Source organism: Amblyraja radiata, chromosome 4 (assembly GCF_010909765.2).
Source record: "Amblyraja radiata isolate CabotCenter1 chromosome 4, sAmbRad1.1.pri, whole genome shotgun sequence".
Taxonomy (NCBI): Eukaryota; Metazoa; Chordata; class Chondrichthyes; order Rajiformes; family Rajidae; genus Amblyraja; species Amblyraja radiata.
Window position 1 is genome coordinate 120249516 of NC_045959.1, and position 22633 is coordinate 120272148.

General features: G+C 48.3%; 1 protein-coding gene across 1 annotated transcript in view; it reads left to right on the plus strand.

Annotated features, from left to right (window-relative positions):
* The window catches only part of LOC116972615 (tyrosine-protein phosphatase non-receptor type 23-like), a 32679-nt gene extending 18561 nt beyond the window's left edge, over positions 1-14118 (plus strand). The window contains 4 exon segments of the mRNA XM_033020429.1: positions 2584-2688; positions 5574-5712; positions 10003-10116; positions 13328-14118. Of these exon segments, the coding sequence (XP_032876320.1) occupies positions 2584-2688; positions 5574-5712; positions 10003-10116; positions 13328-13882 (913 nt within the window). The 3' untranslated portion in view covers positions 13883-14118.
* The last annotated feature ends 8515 nt before the right edge of the window (positions 14119-22633 follow it).

Genomic DNA, 22633 nt, shown 5'->3' on the forward strand with positions numbered 1-22633 from the left:
AAACGGCGCCAAAATCGCGCACACCCGCAGCGACTGATTTCCCGCGACGCTTCAGGTAGGCTTTGCAACATACCTACACTGTCTGTGTTGGGTCCCCACACTGGCAGGAGGCGCTCGCTGTCCACGAGGCCCCACCTCTTCATCACTACTCCATAGCGTCCGACGCCCGTCCTCAAGCAGTTGAGGGTTGTCCACTGCTTTCAGGGCAGGTACTGGCCAGGGACGTCCATGGGGTCATAGATGTACTGGTGTAGCCATTACTAATAGAAACATAGAAATGATGTTGGGGGAGTCCAGAACCAGGGGCCACAGTTTATAGGAGCAAAGAGGTCCTTCTGCAGTTGTACAGAGCCCTTAGTGAGACCACACCTGGAGTATTGTGTGCAGTTGTTGTCCCCTAATTTGAGGAAGGACATTCTTGCTATTGAGGGAGTGCAGCGTAGGTTTACAAGGTTAATTCCCGGGATAGCGGGACTGTCATATGCTGAGAGAATGGAGCGGCTGGGCTTGTACACTCTGGAGTTTAGAAGGATGAGAGAGGGAATCTCATAGAAACATATAAGATTGTTAAGGGCTTGGACACGCTAGAGGCAGGAAACATGTTCCCGATGTTGGGGGAGTCCAGAACCAGGGGCCACAGTTTAAGAATAAGGGGTAAGCCATTTAGTACGGAGACGAGGAAACACTTTTTCACGCAGAGAGTGGTGAGTCTGTGGAATTCTATGCCTCAGAGGGCGGTGGAGGCCGGTTCTCTGGATACTATCAAGAGTGAGCTAGATAGGGCTCTTAAAGATAGGGGATATGCGGAGAAGGCAGGAACGGGGTACTGATTGGGGATGATCAGCCATGATCACATTGAATGGTTCGAAGGGCCAAATGGCCTACTCCTGTACCTATTGTCTATTGTCTATTGTCACCCATTCCTTCTCTCCAGAGATGCCGCCTGCCCCACTGAGATACTCCAGCATTTTGTGTCGATCTTAACCATACGAGTAATTTTTTTTTTACTGCAGTTCTCCATTCTGGGTCCCCATAATCCAAGCTGGGCTGGAAAAATATTTAGTTCACGTGCGACTGAGAAATGGGCCCTTGTGGAAGGGTGGTTGAGAAGCCACATCACAGAGGGCAAGAAGCATTTGCTGCTTCCAAGCTTCCTACAATCAGATGGGACCACTGGTGCTTGGTGGCTGGGTGTTGGTCAAGTGGGTTCTTTGGAAGTTGAAAAGAGATTTCAATAACCAACCTGATCTCCCGGTGGCTCAGCACTTCAACTCCCCCTCCCATTCCGAATCCGACCTTTCTGTCCTGGGCCTCCTCCATGGCCAGAGTGAGTCCCACCACAAATTGGAGGAGCAGCACCTCATATTCCGCTTGGGTAATTTACACCCCAGCGGTATGAACATTGACTGGGTGGCAGTGTGAACTGTGAGGAAGATGCTATGAGAATGCAGGGTGACTTGGACAGGTTGGGGGAGTGGGCAGATGCATGGCAGATGAAGTTTAATGTGGATAAATGTAGCAAAAGTCTATTGATTTCTCCAATTTCAGGTAGTCCTTGCTTTCTCCCTACTTCCCCTCCCCTTCCCAGCTCTCCCACAGCCCACTGTCTCCACCTCTTCCTTTCTTCCCGCCCCCCCCACCCCCACATTAGTCTGAAGAAGGGTCTCGACCAGAAACATCACCTATTCCTTCGCTCCACAGATGCTGCCTCACCCGCTGAGTTTCTCCAGCATTTTTGTCTACCTTCGATTTTTCCAGCATCTGCAGTTCTTTCTTAAACAATAATCAGTTCAGTTTAGTTTATTGTCACGACCTTGGGGGAGCTGAGATACCGGCTGGCAAAATCGGCGATGGCAACGGATCTGCCGACTCTGGCCGGGCTGGAGTTCCAGAGCCCCGACCACACGGGGCAGATTCGATCGGCCGCGGAAGTCCCCATGAGGTTGGGATCGGCCGTCTCACCCAGTCTTGGCACCACATTTTCGGGGGGGGGGGGGGCAGGAGATTTTGTCCTGATAAGAGCGGAACGGTGGCTCGGGTTCCATCCCGACAACGGGTGCTGTCTGTATGGAGTTTGCACGTTCTCCCCGTAACCTGCGTGGGTTTTCTCCGAGATCTTCGGTTTCAATAGACAATAGGTGCAGGAGGAGGCCATTCGGCCCTTCGAGCCAGCGCCGCCATTCAGTGTGATCATGGCTGATCATCCCCAATCAGTACCCCGTTCCTGCCTTCTCTCCATATCCCTTAACTCTGCTATCCTCCCACACTCCAAAGACATGCAGGTTTGTAGGTTAATTAGCTTGGCATAAATGTAAATTGTCCCTGGAGTGTGCGTGGGATAATGTTAGTGTGCGGGGATCGCTTGTCGGCATGGACTTGGTGAGCTGAAGGGCCTGTTTCCGCGCTGTATCTCTAAACTAAACCAAACTAATGAAAGCGTGGCGGACCAGCAGTTGCTGGATAAACAGTGGTGGGCCCACAATGCGCGAGAATCTCCTGCTCCTGTATTTGCCACGTTACTGGAATAAAGTATTCATTTCAAGTACGGTTTATGTGTGTAACCATGTGACCTTTTTACCGCAGGGGTTTTCCGGAGAGTAAAAGTCACCTGTTGCGTTTTATCCAAGAAGTGCACGGACATTACCTGCACCAGCGTCCACTACACACACCTGTTGTTGTCCACTGCAGGTAACGTGATGTCCAAACTCACAGCGAGGATGTGTGCTTGTGTCCAGGAACGTAACTGCTCATAGTCTGGAGTCATGGAGTGATACAGCGTGGAAACAGGCCCTTCAGCCCAACTTGCCCACACCAGCCAACATGTCCCAGCTACACTAATCCCCACCTGCCAGCGCTTGGTCCATATCCCTCCAAACCTGTCCTATCCATGTACCTGTCTAACTGTTTCTTAAACGTTGGGATAGTCCCAGCCTCAACTACCTCCTCTGGCAACTTGTTCCATACACCCATCACCGTCTGTGTGGAAAAGTTACCCCTATTAAATCTTTTCCCCTTTCACCTTGAACCTATGTCCTCTGATCCTCGATCTCCCTACTCTGGGCAAGAGACTGTGCATCTACCCGATCTATTCATCTCATGGTGAAGTCATAATAATAATAATAATAATAATAATAAATACTTTATTGATCCCCTCAGGGAAATTCAGATGTCCAGAAGCCCCCAACCAACAAACCCACAGATTCAAAACGAACGCAGACAGAAAATACATAGAATACAATGTGGACACTACCTGAGAGCAATAAATACTTAAAAAGACCAATAATTAACAGTTAAAAATTAAAAATTGCAAAATGCATCCCCTACAGCCTAGCGGACCGAATTATAAAATCTAATGGCTGCAGGGGTGAAGGATCTCCTGAACCGCTACGTTCTACAGGGCAGGGAGAGGAGCCGGTTGTTGTTCCGATTGCTCTTTTGACTCTCCAGAATTACATGGAGGGGATGCCCGGGGTTTTTCAGGATGACCTGCACCTTGTGCCTCATACGCCTCTCAAGCACATCCATCCCAGAGTCTACTCTCCCCTCCAGCACTGAGCTAGCTCGTTTAACCAGTTTGACCAGCTTCTTGTTGTTTTTTGCACTAATGCTGTTGCCCCAGCAGACAACAGCGTAGAAAATAACACTTGCAACCACAGTGTTGTAAAACATGTGCAGCATCTCATTACACACATTGAAGGATTTGAGCCTTCTGAGGAAAAAGAGTCTGCTCTGGCCTTTTTTGTAGAGGGAGTCAGAGTTGACAGACCAGTCCAGTTTGTTATCCAGGTGCACTCCAAGGTATTTATGTGTCTGCACCACCTCAATGTCAGCCCCTGCAGCGTTGACCGGCTGAAGGGGGAGCTTGGACCTGCCAAAGTTAACCACCATCTCTTTAGTCTTAGTTGTGTTCAGGATGAGACAGTTCTCTTCACTCCAGGCACAAAAGGAACTGGTCAAGTTCCTGTATTCCTCCTCCTGCCCGTTCCTTACACATGCCACAATCGCTGTATCTGAATATTTCTGTACGTGGCATGTGTCAGACTTATAGTTAAAGTCTGCTGTATACAGGGTGAAGGGGAACGGGGCCAGACCGCTCCCTGTGGGGCTCCAACAAGTCATGGGGAAAGTAACACAAAGTTGTGAAATCCGTTTAACAAATGGGAACACGGTGAAGTGGTTAAGTTGTGTGAGAAGGAACTGCTGATGCTGGTTTAAACCGAAGATAGACACAAACTGCTGGAGTAACTCAGCGGGACAGGCAGCATCTCTGGAGAGAAGGAATGGGTGACAGTTTTGGGTCGAGACCCTTCTTCAGACCTTCACTCTGAAGCATTTTGTCTCCAGTTTAAACCAGCGTCTCCAATTAACCTACAAACCTGTACGTCTTTGGAGTGTGGGAGGAAACCGAAGATCTCGGAGAAAACCCACGCAGGTCACGGGGAGAAGGTGCAGACTCTGTACAGACAGCACCCGTAGTCGGGATGGAACCCGGGTCTCTGACGCTGTGAGGCAGCAGCTCTACCCGCTGCTGCCCAATACTATGTGTAGTATTATGCAATCTCTCATCTCAAAGTGTAGATGTCAGTGACACTCCCATGCAAGGGCTGGTAATTCACAGGATTAACATGGCCCTCATTCTTCCTTTCTGAACATGTACAGGTTTGTAGGTTGGTTAGTTAAAATTGTAACGGTAAAGCAGTCACGGTGGCGCAGGGGTAGAGTTGCTGCCTCACAGCTAATGCAGCACCAGAGACCCGGGTTCCATGCTGACTACGGGCGCTGTCTGTACGGAGTTTGTACGTTCCCCCCGTGACCTGCGTGGGTTTTTTTCCGAGATCTTCGGTTTCCTCCCACACTCCAAAGACATGCGGGTTTGTAGGTTAATTGGCTTGGTAACTGTAAAAATTGTCGAGTATAAAGTTGTCCAGTGCTGAGTAATGCTCTACCCAGAGCTTTTCAGCGTTCTACATCAGATCCAGTAAATTGGCCCGAGTGTTTAGGATAGTGTTAGTGTGCGGGGATCGCTGGTAGTGTGGACTCAGTGGGCCGAAGGGCCTGATCCCACGCTGTAGTCTAAACTAAAGACTCAGAGGGCTGTTTCTGTGTGTGACGTACTTATAGGCCTGTCCCACTTATGTGTCTTTTTCAGTGACTGCCGGCATCCGTCATAGGTCGTTGCAGGTCGCCGAAAATGTTCAACATGTTGAAAATCCAGCGGCGACCAGAAAGACGCTACGAGTCTTTGGGCGACTGAGGAGACGACTCACGACCGTACAGGCGACATGTCGCGGGGTGAAGCCTGTATGGTCGTGAGTAGTTGCCCAAAGAGTCGTATTTTCTGGATTTCTGGAAAATCTGGATTTCCAACATGTTGAACATTTTCGGCGACCTGCCACGACCTATGACGGGTGCAGGCAGTCGCCGAAAAAGTCGCGTAAGTGGGACAGGCCCATTAGTGTACTTGTGTACGGCAATAATCTCCTGATGTGTGTGTGTGTGTGTGTGTGTGCAAAGAGTGAGTCTCGCTGTACATTGGTGCATCAGATGGTAAAAGACCCGTTCAACTGTTTCAGTTCCGGAGTGAGGAGAACCGGAGCCTTCTGCCTGGTTTACGCAGCGGTGCAGGAGGTCGAGGCTGGCAACGGCATCCCCGATCTGCCGCGCATCGTCAGGAACATGAGGCAGCAGCGCAAACACATGCTGCACGACAAGGTGAGGCAGTGGGGGACACACACACACACACACACACGGTGCAACACAGGGTGAGACAGTGGGACACACACACACACAGTGCAAGCCTTTATAACAAGAGGAATCGAATATAGGAGCAAACAGGTCCTTCTGCAGTTGTACAGAGCCTTAGTGAGACCACACCTGGAGTATTGTGTGCAGTTTTGCTCCCCTAATTTGATGAAGGACATTCTTGCTATTGAGGGAGTGCAGCGTAGGTTTACAAGGTTAATTCCCGGGATGGCAGGACTGTCATATGCTGAGAGAATGGAGCAGCTGGGCTTGTACACTCTGGAGTTTAGAAGGATGAGAGAGGGAATCTCATAGAAACATATAAGATTGTTAAGGGCTTGGACACGCTAGAGGCAGGAAACATGTTCCCGATGTTGGGGGAGTCCAGAACCAGGGGCCACAGTTTAAGAATAAGGGGTAAGCCATTTAGAACGGAGACGAGGAAACACTTTTTCACGCAGAGAGTGGTGAGTCTGTGGAATTCTCTGCCTCAGAGGGCGGTGGAGGCAGGTTCTCTGGATGCTTTCAAGAGAGAGCTAGATAGGCTCTTAAAGATAGCGGAGTCAGGGGATATGGGGAGAAGGCAGGAACGGGGTACTGATTGGGGATGATCAGCCATGATCACATTGAATGGCGGTGCTGGCTCGAAGGACCGAATGGCCTACTCCTGCACCTATTGTCTATTGTCTATAAGACAGGCTGAGACAGTGGGGAACACTCTTGCCACACCCAAAAGAGATGGGCATTATCGAGCGGTGCGGGATCTTGCAGCACTCCTGGTGAGTTCTGGAAATGAGCAACGGTACTGGGAATCATGAAGTCACACAGCACGGAAACAGGCCGACTTGCCCACGCCGACCAACATGTCCCATCTACGCTAATCCCATCTGCCTGCGTCTGGCCCATATCCCTCAATAGACATAGACAATAGGTGCAGGAGTAGGCCATTCGGCCCTTCGTACCAGCACAGCCATTCAATGTGATCATAGCTGATCATCCCCAATCAGTACCCCGTTCCTGCCTTCTCCCCATATCCCCTGACTCAGCTATTTTTAAGAGCCCTATCCAGCTCTCTCTTGAAAGCTCTCCCTCTAAACCTGTCTAAACGTTTCTTAAAGCCTCATCCTATTAAATCTTTCCCACATTAAACCTGTGCCCTGGTTCTCGATCCTCCTACTCTGTGTCAGAGCCGGTGTGCATCTACCCGACCTATTCCTCTTTGTACATCTATGTAGGATCTATTGGTACATGATGAGAATGCAAGGCTTTGTTCTTGGCTGTGTCCTGTGTAAAACCCGAGCGGTCCTGGGCACGCTCCACATTACAGTGTTTACAGGAGAGAATGGCACGAAATACGACATGTTTTAAACTTGACTTAAATGCATCAAATCCATTGTCCGTCATCTTGCCACTCAGTTCTAGCATTGTCTCATCTCCGCTATTCACATCCTCTCCGAATGTTCTCCAGGGATGAGGAACTGCAGACACTGACTGAAGAATGTCACCCACAGAGTTGTGAATCTGTGGAATTCTCTGCCACAGAAGGCAGTGGAGGCCGATTCACTGGATGTTTTCAAGAGAGAGTTAGATTTAGTTCTTAGGGCTAACGGAATCAAGGGATATGGGGAGAAAGCAGGAACAGGGTACTGATTTTAGATGATCAGGCATGAACATATTGAATGGCGGTGCTGGCTCAAAGGGCCGAATGGCCTATTGCTGCACCGATGTTCTATGATTCTAAGAAGAGTCCTTAGCCAAAGCATCACAATAGACAATAGGTGCAGGAGTAGGCCATTCGGCCCTTCGATCCAGCACCGCCATTCAATGTGATCATGGCTGATCATCCACAATCAGTACCCCATTCCTGCCTTCTCCTCATATCTTCTGACTCTGCTATCTTTAAGAGCCCTATCTAGCTCTCTCTTGAAAGTATCCAGAGAACCTGCCTCCACCGCCCTCTGAGGCAGAGGATTCCACCAACCCATGTCCTCCGCAGATGCTGCCTGACCCACTCTAGGACCTTGTGTTTCTATGTTAGAGTCACAGAGACATACAGGGTGGAAAGAGGCCCTTCAGCACAACTTGCCCACACCGGCCAACAATGCCCCATCTACACTAGACCCACCTGCCCGCGTTTGGCCCACATCCCTCTAAACCTCTCCTATCCACTTACCTGTCCACATGTTTCTCAAGCATTGTGATAGTCCCTGCCTCAACGACCTCCTCCGACACCTCGCTCCATACACCCACCACCCTTTGTACAAAAATTGAAATAAAATATGACACATTAAATCTTTCCTTCCTCACCTTAAATCTTTGTCGTCTGGTTCTCAATTCTCCTACTCTGGGCAAAGGGCTCTTTGTGTTTACCCAATCTATTCCTCTCATGATCTTGTACACCTCTAGAAGATCACCCCTCATCCTCCTGCGCTCCAAGGAATAAATTCCTAGCCTGCTCAACCTCTCCCTATAGCTCTCCGGCCCTCGAGTCCAGGCAACATCATATATCTTCTCTGAACCCTTTCCAGCTTGACAACATGTTTCCTATAACATGGTGCCCAGAACTAAACGTCTTATACAAGTGCGATACAACCTCACAAATTCTGACTGATGAAAGCCAATGTGACTGGCCTGAGTATTTCCCGTAGACAAAAATGCTGGAGAAACTCAGCAGGTGAGGCAGCATCTATGGAGCGAAGGAAATAGGCGACGTTTTGGGTTGAGACCCTTCCTCAGACTGATGAGGGGGTGTTTTTTTTTACTACTAGGTAATTAAAGGGCTCTCATTTAGAAAGGAGATGAGGAGGAACTTCTTTAGTCAGAGGGTGGTGAACCTGTGGAACTCATTGCCACAGAGGGCTGTGGAGGCCAAGTCAGTGGATTCTCTTTAAGGTCGAGATAGACAAATTCTTGATTAGAACGGGTGTCGGGTTATGGGGAGAAAGCAGGAGAATGGGGTTAGCGGAGATCAGCCACGATTGAATGGCGGAGTAGACTCAATGGGCCGAATGGCCTAATTCTACTCCTATCACATGATCTTACAAATAAGATTAATGATTGGAAACTTTGTATTTATTGATTCACTAAACCTGTGTGTCATAAATAAAGATTTGAAGTATTTTCTCTTGAATCGCCCTTCGTTCCTGAGTCGCTGAACCAGACCATGATACAACCGGTCATTATGCTCTCTATCATACACCAGTAGAAGCTCAATAGGGTATTCTTCAACATGCCAAATCCTTGCAATATCCTTAGAAAGTGGAGGCGTTAATGGGCTTTCTTTATGTAAGAAATGTGTAGATTGGGTCCAACACCTGAAATGTCACCTGCTTCCTTTTCTCCAGAGATGCTGCAGGACCCGCTGAGTTGCTTCAGCACTTTGTGTTCATCTTTGGTGTAAACCAGCATCTGTAGTTCCTTCCTACTGATGTAAGCAATGTGTGTCGGCCTGCATGGACGAGATGGGCCGAAGGGCCTGTCTCCGTGCTGTCTGACTATCGCTATGTGACGGTGGGTTAGACAATAGACAATAGGTGCGGGAGTAGGCTATTCGGCCCTTCGGGCCAGCACCGCCATTCAATGTGATCATGGCTGATCATCCCCAATCAGTACCCCGTTCCTGCCTTCTCCCCATATACCCTGACTCCGCTATCTTTAAGAGCCCTATCTAGCTCTCTCTTGAAAGCATCCAGAGAACCTGCCTCCACTGCCCTCTGAGGCAGAGAATTCCACAGACTCACCCCTCTCTGTGAGAAAAAGTGTTTCCTCATCTCCGTTTTAAATGGCTTACCCCTTATTCTTAAACTGTGACCCCCGGTTCTGGACTCCCCCAACATCGGGAACATGTTTCCTGCCTCTAGTGTGTCCAAACCCTTAACAATCTTATATGTTTCAATAAGATACCCTCTCATCCTTCTAAATTCCAGAGTGTACAAGCCCAGCTGCTACATTCTATCAACATATGACAATCCCGCCATCCCGGGAATTAACATTGTAAACCTACGCTGCACTCCCTCAATAACAAGAATGTCCTTCCTCAAATTAGGGGACCAAAACTGCACACAATACTCCAGGTGTGGTCTCACTATCGCCCTGTACAACGGGAGAAGGACCTCTTTGCTCCTATACTGATTGGGGATGATCAGCCATGATCACATTGAATGGCGGTCTGGCTCGAAGGGCCGAATAGCCTCCTCCTGCACCTATTGTCTATACTCCTCTTGTTATAATGGCCAATGCTTTGTGTCTTTCCCTCTGTAGCTCCAACTGAAGTATTGCTATGAAGCCATCCTGAAACATGTGGAGCAGGTTCTACTGAGGCATGGAGTTGCCACCAACCTGTCCACCAAGGCACCCACCTGTTCATCTCAAAAGGTATTTGTAGTGTATACTAATTGTTAATGCCGCTGCACCACGTATTGTAATTATGAAGCATCAGTCTGAAGAAAGGTCTCGACCCGAAGCGTCACCCATTCCTTCTCTCCAGAGATGCTGCCTGTCCCGCTGAGTTACCCCAGCATCTTGTGTCTACCCTTGAAATTATGGAGCCAACTGCATTGTGTCACCAGAACAGAACCTGTGGCGGCACGGTGGCGCAGCAGGTAGAGTTGCTGCCTCACAGCGCCAGAGAGCCGGGTTCCATCCTGACTACGGGTGCTGTCTGTACAGAGTTTGTACGTTCTCCCCGTGACCGTGTGGGTTTTCTCCGGGTGCTCTGGCTTCCTCCCACATTCCAAAGACGTGCGGGTTTGCAGGTTAATTGGCTTCTGTAAATTGCCCCTAGTGTGTATCATGCCCGTTCAATGTGATCATGGCCGGTCATCCAGAATCAGTTCCCCATTCCTACTTTCTCCCCTTATCCCTTGACTCCGTTAAGATACAAGATGGTGCCCAACTCAGACGACTCTTTGCTCTCTGGTGACAGAAGTGTATCTGCAATCGCTCATCACCAGCGCTCCATTCTTTTAAATCTATCCGCACACTGTGGACGGCTGGATTGTAATCATGTATTGTCTTTCCGCTGACTGGTTAGCACGCAACAAATGCTTTTCACTGTACCTCGGTACACGTGACAATAAACTAGACTGAACTGAACTCAATTCGGACACTCCACAACTGTCATCACATGTGCCTTCTCACATCTTGTCCCTGATGCTGCTTTAACCCCTCTCCCCTGAGGAAGAGTGAACATAGAACAGTACAGCACACAAACAGGCCCTTCAGCCCACAATGTCCGTGCCAAATATCATGCCAAGCTAAACTAATCACTTTGCCTGCGTTTGGCCCATATCCCTCTAAATCTGTCCTACCTGTCCAAATGTTTCTAAAACATTGCGATGGTCCCAGACTCAACTACCTCCTCCGGCAGCTCGTTCCATACACCCACTGTGTGTGTAAAAAAAAAAAAAATACTCATCTGGTTCCCTTTAAATCTTTCCTTTCATTCCATGTACATCTGTGTAACAGCTTCTTAAACACCACTATGGTATCTGCCTCCACCACCACCCCTGGCAGCATGTTCCAGGCACCCACCACCCTCTGTGTAAAAGAGATCCTTGGCCCGCACATCCCCGTTAAATGGTCAATGTCTGTTGTTGCCTTGCACCCACTTCCTGCCTGTCTAGACAACCCTTTCACCCTGACCCCGAGAACCGCTACTGAGAACTATATTCTGCACTCTGTATCTTTCCCCTTTACTCTACCTATTGTGCTAGAGTTTGGCTTGATTGTATTTATTGTAGTTTAGAGGTACAGCGCCCACCGAGTCCACTCCCGACCAGCGATCCCCGCACACTAACACTATCCTATAGGTAGACAAAAATGCTGGAGTAACTCAGCGGGTCAGGCAGCATCTATGGAGCGAAGGAATAGGTGACGTTTCCTTTAAACTTTGCTCCCTTCACCATAAAGCTATGCCCTCTTGTCTTTGAAATTTCCACCCTGAGGTAAAGCATTACCGACTGTCTCCCCTACCTACGCCTCGTAACTTTATATACCAATCAGCTCTCCCCTCCATCTCCAAAACTAGTCTCGAGTGGTTTATCGATCGTCTCATGTCCCAGATAGGACAATGAAATTCTCACTTGCTGCCGTACAACAGAATATGTAAACAGAGCACGTTGTAAAACCCATAGACTATCGTGTTCTGTGTTATTTTTTTATTATTCGTATGTCTGTTTTGTTGTCTCTGTACTTGTACTCTGCACAATGACAATCAAGTTGAATCTAATCTAATCTAAACAACAACAAACAGTGTACTCCTCCCCCCATTCCCACACTGACCTTTCTGTCCTGGGCCTCCTCCATTGTCAGAGTGAGGCCCAGCACAAATTGGAGGAACAGCACCTCATATTTCACTTGGGCAGCTTACACCCCAGCGGTATGAACATTGACTTCTCTAACTTCAAGTAGCCCTTCGAGCAACTCTCTCTCTCCGCCACTCCCCCGTCCTAGTCGTCCTGCTAGTTTCACTGTTTGTTATCACCTCTTCCACAGCCAACAATGGACCATTGTGGGCTCTGCCTTTCCCTGGTCATCGGTGCCGGCTCTGAATATTCCTTCTCTCCGGAGATGCTGCCTGTCCCGCTGAGTTACTGCGGCATTTTGTGTCCTTATCTTTAGCGAACCCATTCAAGGCTGTCCAACCTCTCTAGATTACCCAATACTCTCTAATCCCAGCATCATTCTGATAAACCTCCTCCGCACCGTCTCCAAAGCCTCCACATCCTTCCTGGAATTATGCAATTAACAATCGTAAATATGCAGCGTTGATCTGTTCAATGTGTTCGTCTGAAATGGACCTAGTTTGCAGTTATAGAGTCATCGAGTGAAACTGTGGAAGCAGGCTCTTCATGGATACAGTATAGAAACAGGCCCTTCATAGAGTGTTACAGTGTGGAAACAAGCCCATCTTGCTCACAGCGGCCAACGTGTCCCAGCTACACTAGTCCCACCTGCCTGCACTTGGTCCATATCCCTCCAAACCTGTCCTATCCATGTACATGTCCAACTATTTCTTAAATGACGGGATAGTCCCAGCCTCAACTACCTCCTCTGGCAGCTTGTTCCATACATGTGAAAAAGTTGCCCCTCAGATTCTTATTAAATCTGTTCCCCCTCACCTTGAACCTATGTCCTCTGGTCCTCGATTCCCCTACTCTGGGCAAGAGACTCTGTGTGTCTACCCCATCTATTCTTCTCATGATTTTATACACCTCTATAAGATCACCTCTCATCCTCCTGCACTACATGGAATAGAGACCCAGCCTGCTCAACCTCTCCCTGTAGCTCACACCCTCTAGTCCTGGCAACATCCTCGTAAATCTATTCTGAACCCTTTCAAGCTTGACAATATCTTTCCTATAACATGGTGCCCAGAACTGAACACAATACTCTAAATGTGGTCTCACCAACGTCTTATACAACTGCAACATGAAGTCACAGAGTGATACAGTGTGGAAACAGGCCCTCGGCCCAACTTGCCCACACTGGCCCACATGTCCCAGCTACAGTAGTCCCACCTGCCTGCGCTTGGTCCATATGCCTCCAGACATGTGTTGACTGTGTGTTTGTGTGTGCCCTGCAGAGTTACAGTCGGCAAGAACCGCAGGACTTAGTGCTGGGCGGTGATCTGCCCATCAGCTCCATTCAAGCCACCATTGCCAAGCTGAGTATCAGGGCATGTGCCGGGGGCGCTGGCGAGGGCAGGGCTGGCCCACTGCCCCCCCTGGAGCCGGGGCCCGACCCCCCTCCCATCCTCCAGCAGGACCCGCCCATCAAGGCCCCCCGAGCTGTGGAGGAACCGCCTTCACCACCGCCGCCGACCCTACCGGCCGAGACCACCCTGGACACCGGCCAACCCAGCCAGGCCCCGGACACAAGCGGGACCACCCACACGCCCAGTGCCGCCAACCACACCCACACCGAGACCGAGGCAGAGAGCAAGGCAGCCTCCCTCGACCTCCTCGCCTCCCTCACCGCAGAAGCCTTCACTCTGGACACCAACCCCCGCAACAGGCAGAAGATCAGCAAGCACAACTTCCTCCAGCACCAGAACAACGGGCAAGGTCTCCAGACGCCTACCACAGGCGAGGACCCGCTCAGCCAGCTCGACCCGCTGTGGACCCTGAACAAGACGTGATGGCTCTCGCTCTCTCTCGCTCTCTCTGTCTCAACGCCTCTTGTTCTGTAGCGGGGGCTGGGAAGAGGAAAATGTGATCGGGCCTTTCGTGGGGACGTCAGGGAAATAGGCTCCCGGTTTGTTCTGTATAAATCAGAAAGAGCTGTGCCCTGTATACCGCATAGCTCCTACATGTATACCAGTGAGGAGTTGTCCCTCCCCATAGCATCAATGTAAACAGTAAATTATTGCTCACACACCTGGCTCTGTGTAAACCACTCATCTACTCTGGTATTTGCCGCCAGGTCGATTGGCACCAAGAGTTGTCGGGATGTCGGAACTTTGTTCACTCTCTACATCGGCTGGTTTTCGGACATCTCGCACGACAATTTGTTTAATTTCAAGAATTTATAACGAATCACCATTCTGCACAAATTGCCCTGCTTTTTGCTCACGGCCAAAATAGTTTTCCCCCCGCTGTCGATAAGTGGTTTTACTCGTGCTCTCCGGTTTGTATCACGACTGAGGCATGTTTCTCCGCAACCTTGTGGATGTGGTCTCTGCAAGCTGCTATCTATCTATCTATCTATCTATCCCCTGGTCATGTTCTCATTACTCCCCGACTCTGGGCTCTGATCCAGTTGCACGGGGTGAGGCCACCGATGCTTGACTTTGCTGTTGAGTCTCGACTATGAAGGTCTCTGGTCGACTTGCATGAAGGGCGGCCTGTTGTGGATCTGCCTGGAGACTTGCCTCCTCCTGACTCCCGCCTCAGCAGTTGTGCAGGTCCCTGCTGTTGGGGGCTGCCGGCTTTTTGTTAGCAAGGGTGGAGAGCAAATGGTGGTTCAACTGCGCTGGTGGTACAGCCATGTTTTAGAAGACCATCAATTCCAAGTCCTTGCCGAGCAGCAGTGTAAACTACCCGGGCAGGCGGCTAGATTAGTCTCGCAGATGAATGGACCTCCAGCCACTTGCTGAACTTGTCCAACCACACATGAGTGGACAACACAGACAGACACAGAGTGCTGGAGTAACTCAGCGGCTCAGGTAACATCTTTGCAAGGAAAAGGATGCGTGACCTTTCGGGTCGGTACACCTGCTTCAGACTGAAAGTCCGAACAGTTGCGAATTGTGAAGCCAGAGGAAGGAATGTTGGTGGAAGGGGGATATAGGTGGGGCATGGGGGAGGGAGGGAGAGGGGGAAAGGACAGAGAGCTGTGGGGCAACAGTCAGAGGGTTTGTAAATACCTTAAAATTAGAGAATGTTCATACCCTTCTTCAGATCAAGTAAGTGTCCCGACCCGAAACGTCACTTATCCATGTTCTCCACAGATGCTGCCTGACCCGCTGAGTTACTCCAGCACTCTGTGAAACGTCACCTATCCATGTTCCCCACAGATGCTGCCTGACCCGCTGAGTTACTCCAGCACTCTGTGTCTTTGTGTTTGAGTTTAGGAGTGAACAATTGAATTTTGCTAGCTGCTTTGACATCATTTCTACAATGAATTCTATTTCAGTCTGTGCAGAAGGTGGAGGTGAATAGCAACGGTTTGGAAAATCCCTGTGAGGGAAGGCAGGGAAGAAGGAATGTATAGGTGTGCATGTTGATCACCAGACAACAGTGATTGTGAGCATTTTCCCCTCTCCCCTGTTCCATTTTCTGCTGCTTGATTCCTAGTCAACCAAATGATAGCTAAGAGGGAGATGTGTGTGGTAACTTCCCCTCTCGTTTCCCCCAGAAATCTAACGTGCCTGCTTCAAGTTTGTTTCCAGAAAGATGCCTTTGTTTTGAAGGCATCCACTCTCATTCCAAGAACCGAAAGTGGAGTCAAAAGGGCCTGTCCCACTTGGGAGACATTTGCGCATCATGCAGGTGGCGCTCGAAGATCTCGTCAATCCCAAAATCCTGGGGCGCTGCATGCGGCCGCTCGTCACTGTCTACGTCACCACGCACCATGCGTGCGTAATGCACACCACAACGCCCGCGTTGTAACGTGTAAATGATGACACACAAATAACTCCCAAGTGGGACAAGCCCCAAAGTCTTGATCCTCAAAATGAGATCAATTGCAGCAACGGGCAATCTTATTTCAAATAGTTTAGATGTAGATTTGGACACAATTTCGTTTAAAACGAAATAGACACAGAGTGCTGGAGTAACTCAGTGGGTCAGGCAGCATCTGTGGAGAACATGGATAGGTGACGTTTTGGGTCAGAACCCTTCTTCAGACTTCATTACAACATAAAGAAAAGGAATGTTGGGACAAGGATGAAAAGTGTGGGAAGGAACTGCAGATGCTGGTTTACACCGAAGATAGACACAAAATGCTGGAGTAACTCAGCGGGACAGGCGGCATCTCTGGAGAGAAGGAATGGGCGACGTTTCTGGTCGAGCCTTCTCCAGACTCTTCAGGAACAGCAGATGCTGGTTTACAAAAGAGAAGTGCTGGGGTAACAATAGAATGTGTTTTGAGGGTTTGGCTTGAGAGGAACACAGGGAAAAGGGGGAAACTTGAATTCTGGTCTGAGTTTGACCGATCTGGTTTTTTTATATGATTTGGCTTCATATTGTTTAAGAAGGAACTGCAGATGCTGGAAAAATCGAAGGTAGATAAAAATGCTGGAGGAACTCAGCGGGTGAGGCAGCATCTATGGAGCAAAGGAATAGGTGACGATTCGGGTCGAGACCCTTCTTCACACTGATGTGGGGGGGGGTACCCCCCCCCACATCAGTCTGAAGAAGGATCTCGACCCGAAACGTCACCTATTCCTTTGAGTCTCAGGAAGGGTCTCGACCCGAAACGTCACCTATTCCTTCGCTCCATAGATGCTGCCTCACCCGCTGAGTTTCTCCAGCATCTTTTGTCTACCTTTGGTGTTCTATTGTGTCATCTAGGTTTTATCTCTGCAAAAAAAAAGGGGGAATTCTGTGTTATACAAAGAAATGCCACTGGGTTGTGAGCAGCTGAGGATTTAGCATTAACTTTAGTTTCTATGAATTGTCACCCTTGCTATTCTGAAACAGCCCTTAACCTTCAATTTTTCTTTACTCACTGAAACATGGTAGTCCTCGTGACCATAAAAGCACGAGCCATCTTGGATTGTGACCCGTGAATGGATGGAGGGAGATGAGTTGGATCTTTAGTGAGACTCCAGTTCTTGCATGTGTATGTTATTGGATAATGCATCAATCTCATTGGACCATTCCACTGTAATATAAATCGTCCTTATAAATAACTTTGATTACTTTCCCGTCTCAAGTGCTTCTTTTATTGTTTAACTGAAGAGAAAGTTGTTTCTCGACTTTTGGGGTCACTGACTTATGACTGGGGGGGGGGGGGTCAATAGACAACAGGTGCAGGAGTAGGCCATTCGGCCCTTCCAGCCAGCACCACAATTCAATATGATCATGGCTGATCATCCACAATCACTAACCTGTTCCTGCCTTATCCCCTGACTCCGCTATCTTTAAGAGCCCTATCTAGCTCTTATCCAGAAAGTATCCAGAGAACCTGCCTCCACTGCCCTCTGAGGCAGAGAATTCCACAGACTCACAACTCTCTGTGTGAAAAAGTGTTTCCTCATCTCCGTTGTAAATGGCTTACCCCTTATTCTTAAACTGTGGTCATTGCTTGAATGACCATATCACAAGTTTGGTATACAGATACAGCAGGGTAACAGAATGCTGGAGTAACTCAGCGGGACAGGCAGCATCTCTGGAGAGGAATGGGTGACATTTGGGGTCAAGACCCTTCTTCAGACTGATGTGGGAGGAGGGGGGGGCCCTCTTCCTTTCTTCTTCCCCCCACCCCCACATCAGTCTGAAGAAGGGTCTCGACCCGAAACGTCACCCATTCCTTCTCTCCATAGGTGCTGCCTCACCCGCTGAGTTTCTCCAGCATTTTTGTCTACCTTCAATTTTCCAGCATCTGCAGTTCTTTCTTAAACTAAATTGGGAAATGATTTATGCGAAAATCCCAACATACAACATACGAAAATTTTTATTTACAATTAGTACAAAGTTTGTTATATATTAACAAAAATATCACAAGCTCTTCTGCATATTAATATACAGTACAATGCCATGTACAAAACTAAATGCCATATTATCCCTGTCAGTTGCTGTTCTAGTCAAATATGTACACCTGGAATGTGACATTTAATATTTAAAAAGTCATAGGTTTTTAACACTAAATTACGTCCAAGATCACCAAAAGGGCCTTTCTTGTCCAAGTTTGTGTAGCTTTAAACTTTCATTTTTATTCGTGGGCCAAAATAGACACTAAATGCTGGAGTAGCTCAGCAGGACAGGCAGCATCTCTGGAGAGAAGAAATGGGCGACGTTTCTTAAAAACAGCAATTACACTTGGAATCGAGGTGTTGATGTTTGGAGCAATTCCTTTCTAAGTGGCTTTAAAATCAACAAAACTTTCCCCCCCCCCCCATTTTTCACACAGTGGGTGTATGGAACAAGCTGCTTGAGGAGGTAGTTGAGGCTGGGGACTATCCCAGAGTTTAAGAAACAGTTAGACAGGTACATGGATAGGACAGGTTTGGAGGGATATGGACCAAACACAGGTAGGTGGGACTAGTGTAGCTGGGACATTGTTGGCCGGTGTGGGCAAGTTGGGCTGAAGGGCCTGTTTCCACACTGTATCATTCTGTCCCTGTCACCTCATTGTATCAGTACAATGTGTTAAGACACACACGCGTACACACACACACGTACACACACACACGCATACACACACACACGTACACACACACACACACACACGTACACACACACACACACATGTACACACACGTACACACACACACACGCGTACTCGCACTTCTTAATTCCTATCTTTAAGCCAGAATCAATGTGGGACTGCTTTTACTTCAGCTTTGCTTTGGTCTGTTTTGTTGTCCTATCCATATCTGCTGGAGATTAAATGGATCAGGGGGTGCTTCAGTCAATGCAGAGTTCAGGCTCGATGAACCACTGTGATAATCTACACAAAAATGTGAAGTTACTGGAAGAGAAGTCACAATTCTGGAGCAGCTGAGCTAGACGTGTGTTTCTAGACAACTGGGGAATTTAAATTCAAGGAATTAATTCAAAGAAATCTGAGTCTGGTGACAGCAACCAGGAAATTGCCAGATAGTTGTAACAACCACGTCTGGTTCACTCGCTGACATCTTCAGACCAACAAAGCCGTTGCCACCCACTGCCTCCTCCTTCCTTGGGCAATCGGCAATGGACAATAAGTAAAACATGATTCGTAAAACACAGAAATTACCAAAACAAAGACACAAAGACCTGCAGACGCCAGCTTTGCAAGAAAAGACACAAAGTGCTGGAGGAACTCAGCAGGTCAGGCAGCATTCATGGAGAACGTAGAGACAGGAGAATTTCAGGCTGACCTGAAACATCACCTATCCATGTTCTCCACAGATGCTGCCTGACCCGCTGAGTTACTCCAGCACTCTGTGAAACGTCACCTATCCATGTTCTCCACAGATGCTGCCTGACCCGCTGAGTTACTCCAGCACTCTGTGAAACGTCACCTATCCATGTTCTCCACAGATGCTGCCTGACCCGCTGAGTTACTCCAGCACTCTGTGATTTGATCTGGATTCCAGCATCTGCAGTTCCTTTCATTCATCACTCATAAGGTGTTTCCTTCCACCCGCATCTGTCCTATCAGGGATAGACACAGAATGCTGGAGTAACTCAGCGGGACAGGCAGCATCTTTGGAGAGAAGGAATGGGGTTGAGAGTGTCCTATCAGGGAAACAGTCTTCCCAGTGACAAATCAAATTGATGAAGCCGTTACACACATCAGACCAATATCTCCCATCAACTATGAGACGTGAAGGCTTTACACTTTGAAGATACAGCACGGAAACAGGCCCTTCTGCCCACTGAGTCCGTGCTGACCAGTGTTCATCCATGCACACTAACACTGTCCGACACACTAAGGACAATTTGCAATCTCACCAAAGCCAATTAGCCTACAACACATACGTCTTCGGAGTGTGGGCGGAAACCGGAGCACCCGGAGAAAACCCACGCAGGTCACGGGGAGAAGGTACAAACTCCGTACAGACAGCACCCGAGGTCAGGATGGAAGCTGGGTCCCTGGCGCTGTGAGGCAGCAACTCTACCTGCTGCGCCACCATGCTGCCCAAGCGATGCTTGCGATGTCATTCCCTAATTTGGACAACCAATAAGTCTGTTATTATATCCCAAGCCCAACTTTCACTGGCACTTGCGACAAGAGTTTTATCGTTTTTCCTCAAGTTTTCACCAAAGATCCTACAGCGAGCAAGATAGTCCAATCGACGAAACAGACGTAGTACGGTCATGGGCAGATTCATGGGTTATTTTCGGCCCCATTTCCGTAACCGGCTTCCGTCTCCGCACCAAAGATACCAAAGATACTCGTGCGGAGACGGAAGCCGGTTACGGAAACATCCTCGTAAAAATAAAAGTTATTTGGGAAAAATCTTCTCATTTTCAGAATTATAATTTATTAACACAAACTGTTCCCCCGCAACGTTGATTACACTGCGAGTCAGGTCGGGTCGGGTCCGGTTACTAAAATGGATGAAAAAAAGGCCCACGTTCTGCTCCGTTGCGTACTACACGTCAGCCCATTGTATTTAGCAGGAGTGGTCTATCTTGCTTGCTATAGGATCTTTGGTTTTCACCAGGAAATGGCCAGTCACAACTACGCAACCTGAACACTTCAGCGTTGTGTAAAAGCATTGCGGCCGTTCACTATTAATGCTGAGGAGTTAAAGGTTCAACTCACAGGTGCCGAATGTACAAGATAAAGGGTAGACAAAAGTGCTGGAGAAACTCAGCGGGTGAGGCAGCATCTATGGAGCAAAGGAAATAGGCAACGTCTGAAGGGTCTCGACCCGAAACGTCACCTATTTCCTTCGCTCCGTAGATGCTGCCTCACCCGCTGAGTTTCTCCAGCATTTTTGTCTACCTTCGATTTTTCCAGCATCTGCAGTTCTTTCTGAAAACAGTGTTTAGAAGCTAATTCTATGGGTGTAAATTGACCAAAGAGCTCTGGAGATTTGTAACTCACACTTCAACTCTTAATACAACAGCAGATTCATTGACAGACACAGAGCGCTGGAGTAACTGAGCGGGTCAGGCAGCATCTTTGGAGAACATGGATAGGTGACGTTTCACAGAGTGCTGGAGTAACTCAGCGGGTCAGGCAGCATCTGTGGAAAACATGGATAGGTGACGTTTCACAGAGTGCTGGAGTTACTCAGCCAGTCAGGCAGCATCTGTGGAGAACGTGGACCCTTCTTCAGACTGACTTCATTAACTCAAAGTAAATCTGCCGAAGATCATACTGCTTGAGTAACAGGGAACACTTTCATTTAGTTACGTTTAGAGATACAGTATGGAAACAGGCCCTTCGGCCCACCGAGTCTGCGCTGACCATCGATCACCCGTTCACACTAGTTCTATATTATTCCTACTTTCTCATCCACTCCCTACACACTAGCGGGGCAATTTACAGAGGGACGATTCACCTACAAACCCGCACGTCTTTGGGATGTGGGAGGAAACCGGAGCACCCGGAGAAAACCCACGCGGTCACAGGGAGAACATGCAAACTCCACACAGACAACACCCGAGGTCAGGATCGAACCCTGGTCTCTGGCATTGTGAATCAGCATGCTGCCTTTCTGGTAGCGGAGAAAATTGTACAATAAAAGGCAAACTTAAAAAAGAGCTACTTCGCTGAGTTTAGCACAAAAACAAATAAGAACAATATTTGCATTTTTTTAAATTAAAAGCTTATTCCAAAAAAGTGGTTTATCAAGAAATATTCTTTGGTTCTGTACAAGTTTTTAATTTTGATTTTCTAACAATCTCTGATGTTTAAAATAAACACGAGAGGGTCTGCAGATAATTCATTTATGTTCAAGACACCTATTAAGTTGGGACTGAAATTTTTTTTCCATTGAAGTAAAGAGAGCAAGTCCTCTCAATAAGATTTTAAATAACGTTAGTGTGCAGAGTTTAGCCAGAATTTGCAAGAAATAAATACTCTTGTCTTTTAAAAAATCCTACACACAATTCTGTCTAAATATTGAACAATCTCTCTCCAGTGGATAGAGTCCCTAATTAGAAAAATCGCAGCAGTAACACTAAATGCTGGAGTAACTCAGCCGGACGGGCAGCATCTCCGGAGAGAAGGAATGGGCAACATTTCGGGTCGAGTCTGAAGAAGGGTCCAGAAATGCTGCCTGTCCCTCCAGCATTTACCTTCAGATTAAACACAGTATCTGCAGTTCATTCCAAAGATCTTATAGCTATAAGATCTTTGGTTCATTCCTACACCTGAAACATATCACGTTGAGTGTGTGGGAAGGAACTGCAGATGCTGGTTTAAACCGAAGATAGACAGACACAAAATGCTGGAGTAACTCAGCGGGACAGGCAGCATCTCCGGAGAGAAGGAATGGGTGACGTTTCGGGTCGAGACCCTTCTTCGGACTCGACCCGAAACGTCGCCCATTCCTTCTCTCCGGAGATTCTGCCTGTCCCGCTGAGTTACTCCAGCATTTTGTGTCCGTCTGAAAGCTTTTCACTGCACCTCGGTACACGTGACAACAAACTAAACTGATCTAACCTGCCGAGTTTCTCCAGCAATGTGTATTTCGAGATGAAAGGCAAGAAATCTGTCACAACAACAAAGGTGAGATGCCCCATCATAAGTGATGCATCTGTCTCCTCCGGCCTCTTGGCCA